Source organism: Rhineura floridana, chromosome 1, assembly GCF_030035675.1.
Source record: "Rhineura floridana isolate rRhiFlo1 chromosome 1, rRhiFlo1.hap2, whole genome shotgun sequence".
Lineage (NCBI taxonomy): Eukaryota > Metazoa > Chordata > Lepidosauria > Squamata > Rhineuridae > Rhineura > Rhineura floridana.
Window position 1 is genome coordinate 24,869,106 of NC_084480.1, and position 18,426 is coordinate 24,887,531.

Genomic DNA, 18,426 nt, shown 5'->3' on the forward strand with positions numbered 1-18,426 from the left:
AGGTTGCCAGTTAATCAAATCAAACAAATAGATGCATTTTTTTAAAAAAGAAGAATGTCTTCCCCATATGCTTAGCCCAGGCCTAAATGGATTCAAATAAAAAAAACAAAAAAAATTGGATGCAAAACAAAACATTGCTTAAGGGTGGGCCTGGATGATCTCGAAAATGGGAAGAAGGGCAGGAGATGACAGACAGACAGACAGACAGATAGATTGATAGATTGATTGATTGATTGATGGTAATATGGCGCATTCAACAAGAGTCATCTTTTTATGTGGCCCTCCCCTTTCACCTTCATTCATGGAGAGTACTCCGGGTGAATGACTGCCTATAAACTACTGGTGCCAACATGAGAGATTTGGATTCTGGGACCACGGGCTATGCTTCCTGGAGGATGGACTGCTGGCAAGTGACAGGTTGCACCTCACAAGGACTGGGAGAAATATGATTGGCCTCAGCATGGAGAAATTCATCAGGAGAGCTTTAAACTGAATCCTAAGGGGGCGGGAGACATAAACTTGCCAGTAATGACTAACAAAGTCTTGTGCACAGTAAGAGGAATTGAGGGAATGGCTCTAATGGGGCCCAGTAATAGTCTTCATAAAAATGTAGGAAGGAAGCCAGGCTGTAAATCACATGGTCTTTGATGTTTGTATACTAATCCCCAGAGTATGGGAAACAAACATGACGGAGTTGAATTCTTAATACAGGAGAGTAAATACGACTTGATAGGTATAACTGAAACTTGGTGGGATGACTCCCATGAGTAGAATACAGCAACTGAAGAATATAACTTGTTCAAAAAGAACAAAAGGAATAGAAAGGGAGGCGTAGTCATGCTATATGTTAAAAATATATATGCCTGCACAGAAATAGAGGAAGATGAGCTTGGTAGCTCCACCAAGAGTATCTGGATTAAAATTAATGGCGCAAAGAATAAAAGGAGCATGGTGGTTGAAGTCTACTACCGACCACCCAATCAAGAAGATGAGGATGAAACTTTTGAAAAGCAAATTGACAATGTTTCAAAGAAGCATGGTGTAGTAGTAATGGGGAACTTCAATTACCCCGATATCTGCTGGGAGACAAATTCTGCCAAACACGGCCCCTCCAAGAAATTCCTTACGCGTTGGAGATAAGTTTCTCCTACAGAAAGTAGAGGAAGCAACTACAGAATCAGCTAGCCTTGACTTGATTCTAACCAATAGAGATGATTTGGTGGATGAAGTGGCAGCTACAGGAACTCTGGGGGAAAGTGACCACACCATACTTGAATTCTTGATTTTAACAGAAGCAAAAGCTGCGAGTAGCCATTTGCGTACCCTGGACTTCAGGAAAGCTGATTTTAATAAACTCAGAACAATGGTAACTAAGGTTCATTGGCAAGCAACCCTGATGAAAAAAGGAGTCCAAGATGGGTGGGAGTTTCTAAAACAGAAAAATCTTAAGACACAATGGCAAACAATTCCATCAAGGAAAAAAAGAGGAAGATAGCAGAAGAAGCCAATGTGGCTTCACAAAAAGCTTAGAAATGACCTGAAAACAAAAAAAGGACACATACAGGAAGTGGAAGGAAGGCCAGGCCAGAAAGAAAGAGTACAGACAAGTAGTACAGAATTGCAGGGATGATATCTGGAAGGCTAAAGCTGAGAATGAACTGAGGGTAGCGAGAGATGCCAAAAGCAACAAAAAAGCTTTCTTCAGGTACATCCACAGTAAAAGACGGAGAAAAGAAATGATGGTACAGCTATTCAGCGAGGATGGCAAAATGAGAACAGATGACAAAGAAAAGGCAGAAGTGCTCAATTCCTACTTTGGCTCAGTCTTCTCCCAAAAAAGGGTCTATGACCTTCCTAAAGAACGTGAAGTTGAAGGGGCAGGATTGCATCTTGAAATAGATGGACAAATCATCAAGGAATACCTAATCACTTTGAATGAGTTCAAATCTGCAGGGCCCGACAAACTGCATCCTAGAGTATTGAAGGAACTGGCTGAAGAACTGTTGGAACCACTGTCTATTATCTTTGCGAAATCGTGGAGGACTGGTGAAGTGCCAGATGACTGGAGGAGGGCTAGTGTTGTCCCTATCTTCAAAAAGGACAAGAGGGAGGAAGCTGGTAACTAAAGAGCAGTCAACCTGACATCAATCCCTGGGAAAATTCTGGAGCAGATTATAAAGTGGTCAGTCTGTAAGCACCTTGAAAACAATGCAGTGATTGCTAGAAGCCAACATGGATTTATCAAGAACAAGTCCTAAAAAAGCCGGATTAACCTTATCTCATTTTTTGATCAGGTAACTTCCCTGGTAGACTGTGGGAATGCTGTGGACATAATATATCTCGACTTCAGCAAAGCTTTTGACAAAGTGCCCCATGATATTCTGATTAGCAAACTAAATACATGTGGGCTGGATGGAACAATTATCAGGTAGATTCACAGTTGGCTGCAGAATCATACTCAACAGTATTTATCAGTGGTTCTGGACCCAGTGCTCTTCAACATTTTTATTAATAACTTGGATGAGGATGTGGAGGGAATGCTTATCAAATTTGCAGAAGATACAAAATTGGGAGGAATACTAATACTCTGGAAGACAGAAACAAAATTCAAAGGGATCTTGATATGCTGGAGCACTGGCCTGAAAACAACAGAATGAAATTGAATAGGAATAAATGCAAAGTTCTACACCGAGGAAAAAGAAATCAAATGAACAGTGATAAGATAGGATTGTAGTTGATCACAAGCTGAATATGAGCCAACAGAGTGATGTGGCTGCAAAAAAGGCAAATACTATTTTAGGCTGCATAACAGAAGTATAGTTTCCAAATTGCATGAAGTATTAGTTCCCCTCTGTTCTGCAATGTTTAGGCCTCCTCTTGAGTACCGTGTCCAGTTCTGGACACCACACTTTGAAAAGGATGCAGACAAACAGGAATGGGTTCAGAGGAGGGCAACAAGGATGATCAGGGGACTGGAAACAAAGCCCTGTGAGGAGTAGCGATGGGCTACATTTCTGCAATAATCAGATTTGCCATCAGATTAATTATTATTTCTGATATTCTCTATCTTTGAGGAGAGTATTTTGAAATAGCAACTCTCCACACCTGGTTTCCGATTCTTTCTTCTTTTTCCCCCCAATTTGTTTTTTTTTCAATCGTTTTGAAATCATTGATAGTATGATACTTTTATGAATCTACTTTCTATGTGAAAGTTCAATCTACTTTCTATTTCTCTTCAAATGTGTATTCCCTTTCACTTATGTCAATGAAGTCTTGATTGTAACTGACAGACAAAAAGCAGCATGAAGGAATGAGGTCCTGATTGTAAGCAGCAGGGGGGAAGACACTGAGTTGATTATCTGCCTTAATCTGCTCTGCAATGCACTTGAAAAGGAATGTAAACTGGCAATTTCAGTATCAGTGGAGACTTGTGAATAAATAATGATTATAATATTGATAATTCTCTGCAAAGCAAAAAAAATTGGAGATCAGAAAAATGAAAAGATACTTGAAATGAAAGGTAAAGGAGGAGAGGATTCCATCCCTCATGAGAAGAGACTGAAAGAACCGGGCATGTTTAGCCTTGAGAAGAGAAGACTGAAGGGAGATATGATAGCACTTTTCAAGTACTTGAAAGGTTGCCACACTGAGGAGGGCCAGGATCTCTTCTCAATTGTCCCAGAGTGCAGGACACAGAATAATGAGCTCAAGTTGCAGGAAGCCAGATTTTGACTGAACATCAGGAAAAACTTCCTACCTGTTAGAACAGTTCGACAATGGAACCAATTACCTAGGGAGGTGGTGGGCTCTCTAATACTGGAGGCATTCAAGAGGCAGCTGGACAGCCACTTGTCAGATATGCTTTAATTTGGACACCTGCATTGAGTAGGAGGTTGGACTTGATGGTCTCATATGCCCCTTCCAATTCTATGATTCTATGATTCTGTGATTTTAATATAGCAAGAACTGACTGATTCCTTTTCACTAAATGCATTAACTTGAGGACTGCAGCTGAAAGACAACCGAACACAGTGATACTTTGCCAAGATCCTTCTTGGCTAAATGCAAGACATGAAATTAGAGTCAAATTAATCAGGATCAGTGAACTTAGATAGCTGGACAGACATATTGCTCAGAAGAAAGCCCAATTGAGTTCAGTGGGGCTTATTCCCAGGGAAGTGGGTACAAGATTGCAACCTTGAGCATGACTAAATTTTTTAGGATCATGACCATAGTTTAGAAATGGGGCCATCCATAAGATTGTGGGTTAGAACCAGACTAAGTTAGTTGAACTTAGGTCCCATTGAAATTAATAGAACAAGTTAGTCATGAATTCACTTGTGTTCCATTTATTTCAATGGGAACTAGGTAACTTAGGCTGCAACCTAATACACACTTACCTGGGAGTAAGTTCCACTGAACCCAATGGAGCTTAGTTCTGAGTAGACATGTATTAAATTGCAACCTTAGTCTGGATCCAGCCCCATGTTCCAGCCTCCATTTTATTTCTAACAACCTGATATTCCAGATTGATTATATCACTTTCTACTGTGGGTGCGGGGTCGAGGGTTACTCTCTCAAATATGTAAGAATTAAAGGCAGAGATGGTAACCCAAAAAGTAGCAATTACCTGAATGTCTTGTTTTATGGTGGGCTTCCCTTGCTGAGATAAAATACCTATTTCATTATATCCACTGTTCAAATAATCATTCTTGACTTTTCCTATGGAGCCATATTGATAGGGTGGAGCTGCTTTTAGCAGGGCTTCAGATTCTACCTTGATGGCGAGAGATGTTTCAGGAATACTGCACAAGTGTACAGTAAGACAGATCAGGAACACAAGAGCTGCATAAAAGAACATCACCTGGAATTCTGATCCCAGATATTTTCCCAGGACAGTATGCTCCCAATCAATAGCACCTGTAAGGTAGCCAAGGGCCCCTCCCAGACCTGAAAAGAAAAGAAAAAAGATATGCTTGTTAATATTAAAAAGACAGTAATATCTTATTTAATACCAACATGTCAGATTATTTCCACATCCAAAGATTATTGTGCAGATTTTTTAATTTTATTTTTATTTCTGTTTCTTGCCCTTCTGTTCCCAAAAGCTCCCATACACATTTTAATAATATATTCACATGCTTTAACAATACATTAAAAGATATCTAGAACAATCAGTTAAATCAATGAAAGATATCACTTCCTCTAATTGTAACAGCGAGAGCTAGTGTGGTGTAGTGGTTAAGGTGCTGGACTACGACCTGGGAGACCAGAGTTCAAATCCCCACACAGCCATGAAGCTCACTGGCTGTCTTTGGGCCAGTCGCTGCCTCTCAGCCTCAGAGGAAGGCAATGGTAAAACCACCTCTGAATGCCACTTACCATGAAAACCCAATTCGTAGGGTCGCCATAAGTCGGGATCAACTTGAAGGCAGTCCATTTCCATTTTTCAACTGAAGCGGCAGCTGGTGGCTCCATGCCAGTGGAGTCCGCTCCAGGTTTTAGTCTGAACTTTCAAGGAGCTGTCCAGGGTCCCAGAGCGGATTCCTTGCCCCACTGACACAGAGCCACCAACCACCACTGGCAGACACAAAGAAAATATGTTCTTATATTCCTGTATGCAGGAAGGTTTGGCATATAGGAGATGCTGACATTTGATAGTTGCAAAGGATGGACTTCCTTGTGATTCTTCAGGCGGCTCTAAAATGGAGACACTTCCAGACTGTTGCTATTTTTGGGGTGGGATCCAACCACATGCCAGGACTCGTAATTATAGTGGGTTGGGAGGTCTTGCACAACAAACTGCTCCCCCAAAAGATCGGTCTTTTTGCAATAAGGAAAGTGGCAGGGAAAATGGACTGGAAAGTGTGGGATAACACTCGCTTTGATGCAACGTCGTCTCGCCTCCCCTCAAACAAATTGGGACAAACGCGCAATAAAGAGGTTGCCTGGGAGAGCCCTCAGATCAGGGAACAAATCTAAAGGCTACATTGGACTGCAAGGAGGAGAAACCTCAGGGGTGAGGAATCAAATGCGGCCCTCCAGGCCTTTCGCTCTGGCCCTTGGGACTCTCCCCAGGCCATGACCCGCATTGGCCCTGTTTCACATCCTACTTGAGGGCTTTTGCTAGGCTGGGATGTGTTATTATTAACTCTGATAATGCCTCTAGCTTATCTGGATGGTGGATAAAGAGGAACATGTGACTGAGTGTAGAAACTAGCCTACCACACAAAGGTCAATTTTATTTTATTTTATTTATTAAATGTATATATAGTTGTTAGAGTGTTGGACTACAACTTGGGAGACCAGGCTTCGAATCCCCACACAGTCATGAAGCTCGCTGGGTGACCTTGGGCCAGTCATTGCCTCTCAGCCTCAGAGGAAGGCAATGGTAAACCAACTCTGAATACCGCTTACCATGAAAACCCTATTCATTGGGTCGCCATAAGTCGGAATTGACTTGAAGGCAGTCCATAACAGAAATCCCAGGGCGGCAAACAGAAACACTAAAAACACTTTAAAACATCTTAAAAACAAAAGACTTTAAAACATATTGAAACAAAATGTCTTTAAAAACATTTTAAAACACATCTTTAAAAACATCTTTTAAAAAAAACTCTAAAAAGATCTTAAAAAGCAATGCCAACACATACGCAGCCTGAGATAAAGTCTCTACTTAAAAGGCTTGTTGAAAGAGGAAGATCTTCAGTAGGTGCCAAAAAGATAACAAAGATGGTGCCTGTCTATTATTTAAGGGGAAGGAATTCCAAAGGGTAGGTGCCACAACACTAAAGGTCCGCTTCCTATGTTTTATGGAACGGACCTTCTGATAAGACGGTATTTGCAGGAGGTCTTCATCTGCAGAGTGTAGTGATCGAATGGGTATATAGGGGGTAAGATAATCTTTCAAGTATGCTGGTCCCAAGCTGCAAATTTTACATTCATTGCTCTGCCCACTTTTGCTCTGGCCCTGGGATGTGGCCCCTGGGAGGCTGCTCAGAAAGGAATGTGGCCCTCGGGCTACAAAGGGTCCTCCTACTTGCAATGCTATAACACTACCATTTTTATAGCAAGAGCTTGTTCTTTGCTTGCTGTGCATTTGCAAGAGATCCCAAAATGCACCCACAAATGCTGTGTTTAGCTGGATGTGTAACACCATAAAGGTCAAACTTATATGTAAACCCCAATTTAAACAACTGTAGGAGGGCTGGCATCACTTCGGCTGCAAGGCAGCACAACTTCCTCTTTGTTTTGTGGCAGTGAGATGGGCAAGCATGAGGATCACATGGCTCTTCCTTCCATCTCATGCCATCGATGCCAGCCTAACATCCAAGGTCTGGAGGTCAGAGAAGAATAATCCTTGGGGCATAAGAACTTCCAGATTTGGAGAAAGGAAAAGCCCTTATGGGGGTGAGAAAGTTGTCGGGGAAATATTCCAAGCTGGGCCTTCTCTTTCACGACACACACAAAAAGTCCACTTTCAGGTACAGTTACAGAGATGACAGACACAAAATACAAACTGTGTACAACAAAACAAACTGAGCAAAGTGGGTGCATGATTCCTTTACAAAAAAAGGGGATGAGAAATGGGGGACAGCAGTTTTGCAGACTTAGCAATCACCGCACTTTGGTGTTATAGGATCCCAAGTATCCCGATAAGAGGTCCACCCAAAACAACCTCTCTGAATATGGGGGCACCAAGGTCCCACTCTGTCTGGTTACGTACACAATGAAGGGGACTCAGGTCCATCACATTTCATCAGTCTGTTGCATTCCCTTGAGGACGCGGCTATGCTGTGTTAATTTATCTGTGCAATGGTTCTTCTCATGTTTCACCTGAACATGGTTAGCGAGCTGTGCACAACAGCCTTACTCACTATGACAGGGATGGGGAACCTGTAGCCCTCCAGGCATTGCCAGACTCCAAGTCCAATCATCCCCAGCCAGTACAGCCAATAGCCAGGGTTGATGGAAGTTGGAACCCAGGAACATTTGGAGACACAGACTTCCAATCCCTGCACTACAAGCAAAATGCCCATCACTGGAATGAGCAAACTAAATATGAAGGGAAGGTCTCTGTATTGCTTGGGGGGCGGGGGAATGAGGTGTGGCACAGCCAGTCTTATAAATAAGCCCATAAAACTTACTTTGTTTGTTGTTGTTGTTATGTGCCTTCAAGTCGATTATGACTTATGGCGACCCTATGAATCAGTGACCTCTAAGAGCATCTGTCGTGAACCACCCTGTTCAGATCTTGTAAGTTCAGGTCTAGCCTGCAAAAAATTAACTAGCCTGTTGGGGGCTGGCTGAGAAGGGATGGAGAGCTGTCTGATAGTCACAGAAGAGGGGGTTCCCCTTCTCTAGCAACCCACTGGGCTTCTATCCCGGATGCAGAGGTAGGACAGAGCACCCCATCCCTCCTCCACCAGCCTCCCCACTCACATGCATGGAATTTCTGGTCACCTATGGGTCCCAGGCTATTGGGCTGAGGAAAGCATTGCCCACCATGGGCCCGGCTACTAAGCACAGCAGATTGATTTTGCCTCCACCAACACATTGTTCCCAAGTGCCACACATTGCGGCATTTAGAATGAACATCATCTGGTCACATATGAGACTAAATAAACGTGTGTGCACTCAGGGACACGGCTAGCCAACACTGGTCCCTGCCCTTAGCGACACCCCTTCACAGCCATTTAGAAACAATCCTGTTCCTGTCTTGTTGTGGGTGCTGCTTTGGATTACTCTAATCTAAACTATGTTTGAGTATGGCATAGAATGCTGGGAACTCACTTTGATATAGGGTTGCTCCAGATGTGGCACAGTGCAAAAGCATAAGTAACTCATGCCTTCCAGTCACCCTGATTTTATGTTTTGCCTGAAGCCTGGAGAGCACATAGCTCTCTCCTGGAGATCTAGGTTTCCCCTACCCATTTGGATGCTGGTGCCTGCCATCCACATTGGGGGATGGTGCTGATGCTCTACTCCAGATGGCATGATGGCTGAAATGCAAAGCATTCATTTTGGTGTTGTGGAATGCTTTGTATGTGCGTTCCTATCGGGCACACAAGCCACATGCCCCTCGTGAAGGGAGTGAATGGGGAAGCTCTCCTGATCATCTATAGGAACAACCAGCTGCCCCACTCATCAGCTCTCTGTCCTAAGGGAGTGAAAATACTGGTTCAAAATGCGGTTGCCAGGATGTTAACTAGAAAGAGCCACTTTGAGCACATTACGCCTGTGCTAAAATAGCTACATTTGCTTCCAGTTTGCTTCTGAGTACAATTCAAGGTGCTGGTTTTGACCTTTAAAGCCCTAAACAGTTTGGACCTAGGTATCTGTCTGCCCGCCTTCCCCTAATTAGTCATGCCCACTGCACGAGAGCCAGGGAAGAGGGCCTGCTGCAAGTGCCTACTATATCTGAAGCCCGATTGGCGAATACTCACAACAGAGCCTTCTCTGTCATGGCCCCTAGGCTATGGAATGCCCTCCCCTGTGAGGTGAGTCCAGCCTCTTCTCTTCCCATGGCTGCTGCAGACCCATTTTTTTATACAAGCATTTGGTTAATTTCTACCCCTTTATACTGATGCTCTTAAGGATTCTAAGGACTTTATGGATTTGTTTATATATGGTTCTTAGTACATTTAAATTTATGTGGTTGCTGCTGCTGCTGCTGTTGTTATACCTTGGTCCTGGAGGGAAAGGAGAAAGGAGCCCATAGCCAGACTGGGCAATGGACCATCCAATTGCCAGCAGTCAGAAGAGTGAGATGGGATGAAAGGTGAGGAGAGAAGCAACCATAATGAGCAAATAAGAATGGCATTTTGCAGGGAAGACATGCTAGCTCAGAACAGTGCTACATATCAGAGGGAAGAGATGGGAGCGATGGCAGTTAAAGCCTGACAACATCCAGAGGGTCAAATGTTCTCCATCCCTGGGGTAGAAGAAGCCCACAAGCACTGGTGGGGAACCTGTGGCCCTCCAAATGTTTTGGACATTAACTCCCCTCATCCCCAGCCAGTATGGCCAATGGTCAAGGACAGGGATAGACAAAGCTATCCATTTAGGTTTCCCTCAGTTTCTCCTTTTTTCCCATCTCAAATTCAGTTCTGCACATTTCTGCAGCAGTTTGCAAATCATTATTTTTTAAATCCTCATTAAAATTCATCAACCTTTTAATGAGAATTTCTCCTAATAAATACATTTTTACATGCAGTGCAGTTTTGACCTTTTGCAAGCATTTCCTCCTAACATAATGCATTTTTAAACACGTTTGTTTGGTTGGGGAAGTGCATCACAAAATTCGGGGAAGTGCAACTTTCTAAGGATAGCAGTGCTTCAGTTCGCATATTGGTTCAAAAAGGGCAAATTGGGTAATTTTTCATTAAAATGCAAATAAAATTGAATTTCTACCCCATCCCTAGTTAAGTATGACGGAAGTTGTAGTCCGGCAAGGAGCCACTGACGGGCCACAGCACAGGTTCCACACTGCCCTAATACAATTATATTTTATTGTTTTATGTAAGCTACTTTGGGGGTCCCTCCGGATCAAAAGGTAAGATAGAAACCAAACAAACTCAGCCAGCAAGGTCAAACACCCACCCTTCCTGGCATCTCCTTTGTTTGAAAGCAGGTATGTGGATATGGCAATCAATGGCTACTAAGCCATGTTGGCTATGCTCTGCCTCCATCATCAGAAGCAATATGCTTCTGCAGACCAGTTGCTGGAAACCTCAGGAGGGGAGAGTGCTCTTGCTCTCAGGTCCTGCTTGTGGGCTTCCTGGGGTAGACCATCTTGGATGGACCAAGAGAGACCATCTTGGCTGTAAGACCCTCTCCTTGCTTGCTGGCCTCTTTCCATCTGGCCTGGAAAGGTGGGGCCTTGACTGACTGCAGCTATAAAAGGTATCACTGCCTGAAGATGCCAGAGACCACCTTGACTGTGGGGTGTTGCTTAGGGGCTTCTGTTTGGGTAAAAGTTTAATTTCTGATGGTCGGTTTTTTGTTTTGCTGTTATTGGGATTATGCTTCTGTATTTTATTGTTGGATTTTGTAGGAATTATAAGGATGTGTCAATTTATTGTATGTTTTTATGATGTTCTTGTTAACTTATTGACCATTTGAACTTATTTCATACAGTGAGTTGTGTAGCTTTTTTTCTGTTCATGTTGTGAGGCGCCTTGTGCATAAATTGTTATGGAAAGGGGGCATACAAATAATCAGTTATGATGATGATCTGGTTGGCCACTATGAGAACAGGATGCTGGACTAGATGGGCCACTGGCCTGATCCAGCAGGCTCTTCTTATGGTCTTATTTGCATGGCATAACAAATAGATGTGTAATATCTAAATGTAGAATAACCACTGCATTGTAGGAAATAGTAGCAATATCAAGGGACATTACAGGTAAACTTATTTCTCACCTGGTGCCGGGCAGGGAGAGGATGGGAAAGGAATGCTGTTTTGCACAATTGCGCTCTTAAGTGAAATTGAAATATGCAGCACAGTCCTTATCTAGTTTACTTCCTAGTAATTTTGGGCTAAAGGGCTACAGTTTAAGGGTTGTGTCCAGTGTCGATCCTACTCAGAATGAACCCATTGAAATTAATAGACATGACGAATAGGTCCATTATTTTTAATGGGTCTACTCTGAGGAGGACTTAGTCACCTACAACCCTAAGTTTAAAAAGCTTTTGTTGATGTATCATCTCTGGCCCTTGGCTAGATTTGTGTCCCCATAGTTAAAAATGCCAGTCTCCAAAAACAAACAAAAATACCAGGCAACAAAAAGAAAAATAATATCAATAATAAAAAAGCACACCCAATATGTTCCCCAAATAGGAGGAAATACTTGTGAGATTAGCTTTAATTTTCATTCTAGGAGATTACTTCTTCAAAAGAAGCTGCCCCTCTGGAACCTCTCTCTGCTAGCCTCAGCAGTCACAAGATGGCCTGTTCGGCAATGCTCATGACTGAGGCATGGATCAGATGATCAGGTCATTCAAGAAGCTTAAGCATGGAAAGGGAAAAGGGAGCTCCAGGCAGCCACCACCTCTCCCCCCTCCCGTCACTGTCTGAGTAAAGGGGGGGGAAAGGGGCCCTTTCGGAAGCCCTGTGTTTTACCTGTCAGGAGGGCATGATAATGGAGCCCTTTCTCTTTGTCCTGGTGAGAGCAGACATCGAATAAATACGCCTTGATGGGACCATCAATAAAGTCAGCAGCAAAATCAAAGAGCACCACTCCCAGCATGGTAATCACTATAGCCCAAGTCCTCTGGGTGCCTCTGTCTGCAACCAAAGCTGCAAAAGAAGAAACCGGTGCACTGAATACAGCCACTTCCTATGCACTGTGGACTACTCAGGGCCAATTTGGCTGCAATTTCCAGTTGCCTTCTTCACACGCAAGAGCCATTGCTTACATGAGAAATATATATCACAGGCATGCTAGGTTATTGTAAGGTTGTGGCAATCGCCACTTTTCTTTTTCTTCTAAATACTTACCTGCGACCATCACTCCTGGTTCAGCCTTAAGTGGTGCAAGGAGTGCAGCCAAAATTCTATTAATTGATCTGGGGGACACAGGCTTTGGCTAACATGGGACCATTTTTTCACAACAGGTTTGCCACACAGAGGCTGCTTACAACTGCCCTGGATGGGATGGTTGCTTCGTTTAGCAAGCCATTCTGTGTATTGCCTCATGATCTGGATCAGCCCCGCTGTGCAGGTTGCCCATGTACCATCGCAAGCCATCTTCTCAAATATTTGGTTGCATGCATATAGTTGATGGGTTCCAACTAGGGCAACTATAGCATTACATTTACCCCCAATGAAGCTGGGAACTCAACAGCTGCAGCTTTTCCTGCCCAAATGTATTTCACCCCTCCAGTCTGTTCCTTTCACCCGCTGCTCCATCTCTCCACTTTCTGTGTGACACACCTAGATATGAAGGGGGAATGACAAAGGACAGGGGAACGCTGTCCAGAGAAGTCAAGGCTATTAAGTTTTTTCTATCATCAGGGAAAGTACAGATATATCAATCTCTAGGTTGCATGTTGGCAGCCCAAATCATACAGTCAGAGTTGGTTTATGTGGTGAACCAGGGCACACCAAAAGCCTTAATTAGGTACCTGGTTATATTTTCCTTTCCATAACTGATTCTTAACAGTCACTGGCTGGGTATAGTAGACTTTGAGCCACTTTAGCAGGTATTAATACACTTGGTTAAAATCCATTTAACTGTTGATTGCAATGAGACAAAGGCAAATTAAATGCAAGGCCCAAGTGTAAATTGTGCTGCAACATCTCAATCCTTGAAGCAGTCCTTTTTGGTTTCTTGTAGGGCTATTGCAGAGTCAGCAGCGAGGATTGTAGGGTTGATAGTATCAAAGATCTCTTCTAATTTCTAATCTATCAGAGCACTTTCAGAATAGTTTACCATTAACAGCCCATTATAACAGCCCAATCATCTTGACTGCTGAACTTCACAAGGTTATTATAGGAGACTCCTTTTTTTGAAAACCTGAAAACAGCATAGTATGAATTAATCCTTACTCTTGATAATCTAAGCGCCCACAGCTGCTTGTTTAATATGGGCACTGCAGTTGAGGAGGTTGATATTGAGAAACTGGAATGTCTCCAGATGAGAATGACAAAGATGGCGAGGACACCAAATCCTATGAGGAAAGGTTGAAGGAGTTGGGTATGTATGGAGACGAGATTAATTAAGAGGCAATATAATAGCAATCTTCATATATTTGAGGGGATGTCATGCGGGTGATGGAGCAAATTTGCTTCCTGTTACTCCAGAGGGTAAGACCAGAGTCAATGGGTTCAAAGTACAAGAACAGAGGGTGCTTTTTTAATTAAACATTAGGACAGTGATGGCTGGTGGCTCCATGTTAGCGGGGCAGTGGAATCCGCTCTGTGTTTTAGTCTGAACAGCTCCTTCAAAGTTCAAATTAAAACTCGAAGCAGATGCCACTGCCCCACTGACATGGAACTACCAGCCACCACTGCAATAGGAAGAACTTTATGACAGTACGAGCACTCTATCAGTGGAACAGGCTGGCCTCAAAAGATGGTGGCCGGATGGCTACCTGTTGCAGGGATGCAACAGCAGGGTTTACCAGATTACCTTTGAGGCCCCTTCTGACTCTTTGGGTGGTATCCAATGCAGTTGTTCTGTTCGTGCAAGGATTTATGATTGCACAATGGCATTTCCCTGCACTCCCCCCGTGCTCTTCCCAAATCTGACCTGGAAGGTTGGGGAAACCCCGAGAATATGTTTAGGGGGAGGTGCAGGAGAAGGAGAGATGGGAAATTGTTGTGCAAGCAGAAACCTTGTGCTAAGCACTACATTGGATATAACCAAATGATTCTTGTATAGCCAGCTTCCTGTTAAGTGCCTCTGTTGTAAATGTCCTGTATTTAGGAATCATAATATTGTTATGGGATTGAGGGATGATATAGATGATCTCTTTGTGTACCCTTCAAGACTGTAATCTTGTATCTGAAGGTGGGATACGCAAACAAGAAACCTGCTCTACTGGTCAGGCTAGTTTCCTCTGTTAAGCTAGCCTGTGAGTTAATGGACTTATTGAACAGTCCGTCTGCATATCCAAAGGGAGCTTTGGGAATTCTTTCAGGTGAGGGGCCCTCCTCCCACCATCCTGGAGCCAAGGAGAGGGTTGTGTTTTTAGTCTTGTCTTGGGTTGGGGGTGAAGCTGGAAAGACCACAGAGCAGCCTGCTTTCTGCACCATGGTTTGGGGTGCAGTCTCACGCTGCTCAGAGATCGGGGTGGCGTGCGAGAATATTGACCTACCTCACAAGGATATTGCAGGGATTACTGACAATGCATATGAAGCATTTTGATACCTGATAACAGCATTTGTATGTACTCCATCACTTCAGCATTTGAAGTGCTTCACGTACACCGTTTGTTGTTGTTATTGTTATTTTGTGCCAATATGAGCCTCTGCATCAGGAGGCATGGGAACACAGCATAATCCAACTTTTTCAGGCAGTTACGCCTGAAATAAACAATGAAATGTGATTAATTTCAAAATCAGAGGAGTCATCCATTTAGCACTTTGCCCATTTTCTTTTGACCAGAACCTCTGTGTGGCTTGAAAGAGGCAATTATGGCTGCAACTGTTGTGTTGAATATGCATGCAAAATACAGATAGCATTTGTATCAAAACCTACTTCAAACAACATACATTCAGCCCTTTCCGTGCAGGATGGCTTCTATTAATTTACCCCAATTATTTATTTTTTTATGCCAGCTAGTCCATTTTAGGCACGTGCCAAATGTCCAAGCTTCAACTTGTTAAAAAAGCTCGCATTTTTAATCTGTTAGACAAGCTCACATTTTTTCAGTCCTTTAGAGAGAGAGAGGAAATGGCAGGAACATAACAAATTCCCAAGATTGAGCTTGTTAAGAAAGCTCACATTTTCAATCCATTAGAGAGAAGGAGAAATTGCAGGCACAGAACAAACATCCCAATTTCAGCCCTTTAAGAAAACTCACACTTTCAATCCATCCCATCCCCACATACGTATTTTCTGATTCACAAAGCTTTGTGTCACTTGGCACAAGCGAGTGCTTAATTACTCACCTGAGACTACTGCGTCTCCGTTGAGGTACAAAGCCATCCCCACCAGCATCATAATGCCAAGGGCCAGGATGTAAGGTCTTCGCTTGCCCCAACCGGAAGTGCAGTAGTCGCTGGCCGAGCCTACCACAGGCTGCAGCACAAAACCAAGGATGGGGCTAATAAGCCACACCAGGCTATAAAGGCTTTTGGGGAGCCCCACACTGAGCAACACAGGCGTGACAAAGGCAGCCTCCACAGCATAGCAGAACTCTCGGCCAAACATGGCCATGCTGTGCATAACCAGTCTCCCCATTGCCTTCTTAGGGGGCTCCACTGGCCGAAAAGGGTCTCCGCCTGCCAAGCAGAGCAGCATGGTTTCTTTCCCCCCACTGCTGCAGTCCATGCTGGCAGTGCCCAACTCACAGGGGAGTGGAAGCGGCCCACCAAAATCCTGCCTGGTTGGAGTCATTGGGCTGCTTTCTGGGAGTGTGATCTGTCGGGCATGGCTCTTGGGTCAGCTGGCAGGGAAAAGGAGATGGAGGAGGGGCACACACATACTTTTCGTGACTCTGGAATCACAAGTTACAAGAGGGGGAAGCATGCATTGTGTGTGTATGTGTGTGTGTGTTGTGGAAGATTAGTACAATTAGAGTGCCTAGTTAACTGGAGAGTTCCCAGCTATGACTGGAGGATTATCTGCAAGAATCATGTGTGTATACTACTCTCATATGCTGGGAGCCAAAGTTAGTCTGAAGGCAAGAGACTATGCCTATAACAGAATACTCTCATAAGCTGCTGCTGCTGCTTCATGTTCTGCAAGCAGACTGTTAGTGCATCTGCCACCTTTCTGTCGATTATGGGAGAGAGTATCCTTTCTACTCTATTTCTGGCAGTGAAAGGTTTGCAGAGCGAGATGGCTTTTAAAACAGTCTGGAGGAAGAAACAGCATAAAACCTGCAATCCTTCCTATGGTACTTAATCCTGTGTGCTTTGATGATCGGCTTTCTTGCTTCTGGGGCCTGTATCCCAAGGAACATTCCAGGCTCCCTCCCTGGATTTTCAGCTTTCATTTAAAGAAAAGAAAAGCATGTATCCCTTCTGTATAAGGAAATAAAAGGAAAATATATAGGCAGCATTCTAAACCTGTTATCACTATCCGACACTCTGGCTGATGAATGCAAAGGAATTATACTTCTCTCTGAATGATCTAATTTAGCTTTGTGGCTACAGCAACCACTTTTGTGCTGATAATACTCTTAGGATTTCATCAATTACTATTGTATACCATTTATCAAGGGATATGAATAAGCTAACTGCCATATAAACCACAGACATAACACTAACCCTGGCTAGAGGCCCTTCTCACCATTTAAGTACGATGGGCAGACCAAAAATCAAGGCAGTGTGGCCACAGAACTGAGACTTGAATCTGGGATACCTAGGATAAGAACATAAGAACAGCCTGCTGGATCAGGCCAGTGGCCCATTTAGTACAGCATCCTGTTCTCATGGTGGTCAACCAGATGTCTATGGAAAGCTTACAAACAGGACCTGAGCTCAACAGCACTCTCCCCTCCTATCCCATCACTACCAAGCACTTATTGTGGGCTTTAACCAAGTCAACAACAAGCAACTTCAATTTTTCAGCTATAAAGTGGAATAGTGACCTTCCTTATTGAGCTGCTCTGCAAACTCAAAAACTGCAAGGCACTTTGCATATTAAGACTGCAATCCTATGCACAATTACTCAGAAGTCTGAGCTCGGACTTACACCAAAGAAAATGGGAACAGGAACAGGCTTCCAATGTGCTACTATACAACTGAAAATGTAATAGTAGTTGACAGGATAGGATGTGACTCTGGCAATTAGCAGAAATGCAGCATGAGAAGCAGTCTGACAAGGGGATGTTCAGATTGAGGATCCCCCGGATTCATGTTGCTTGGCAATGACGCACACTACTTGTGCTTGCTGCATTCCTTCTAAGCCATAAATTATATATATCAACTGTTATTAAAAGGTATCACAAGCCTCCTCCATAATAAACCTGCACTTACAGTCAAGAAGCAGCAAACAGCATCAAAGAGGTTTTTTTATATCAATAATTTTTATTCAAAGTTTCAAAAAACAAAACAGAACAGAACAAAACAAAACAAAAAAAACAAATTAACTAATACAATAAAATAAAATGTTGACTTTCCGATTTGTCGCAGATCAGTTATAGATCTATAATATATAACAAACCTCTCTCTTAATATATTACAAAATCACTTTCCTCCAGTAGTTCTTAATTAATCATCAAATCTCATTAACATTACTTTATTCTTTCCGCAAAAAGTCAAAGAGAGGCTTCCACTCCTTGAGAAATATATCCATCGATTTTTCTCCAAATAAACATGTCAATTAATCCATCTCATCAAGTCTGCTAGGTCCAGTAGTTTCAATAGCCATTCTCAGTGTTAATTCCATCTTCCATCTCCATCCTTGCACCCATAATAATCTTGCTGTCATAGTCATAGTCATATAATAAAAGTCTGATAGGAATTTCTTTCATCATAAATATTTCCTTGCCATCAATTCCGAATGTACCACTGAAATGTTGTTGTAAAGCTGCATCTCTGCTCCTCCTTTCCACAGAATGCACCATCACATCTCCCGAGAGTTTTTCCATTGTCACACATCTGGAATTAATTCTGTAAACTTTCTCCATTTCAAGTTCCATCAAATCCTTCCAGTCCAGGAATTTTTTTGAACCATTGATATCTTTATCTCTAATCTCTTCACCAATTCCTTCAAGGACAGCGCTGAATTCCAAACAGTGATATTTGTC

At 43.1% G+C, this 18,426-nt stretch overlaps 1 protein-coding gene across 1 annotated transcript in view; it reads right to left on the reverse strand.

Moving 5' to 3' along the window:
• The window catches only part of SLC45A2 (solute carrier family 45 member 2), a 32,035-nt gene extending 15,933 nt beyond the window's left edge, over positions 1-16,102 (reverse strand). The window contains 4 exon segments of the mRNA XM_061607430.1: positions 4,631-4,950; positions 12,125-12,301; positions 15,620-16,073; positions 16,076-16,102. Coding sequence (XP_061463414.1) covers positions 4,631-4,950; positions 12,125-12,301; positions 15,620-16,073; positions 16,076-16,102 — 978 coding nt within the window.
• Positions 16,103-18,426: the final 2,324 nt, after the last annotated feature.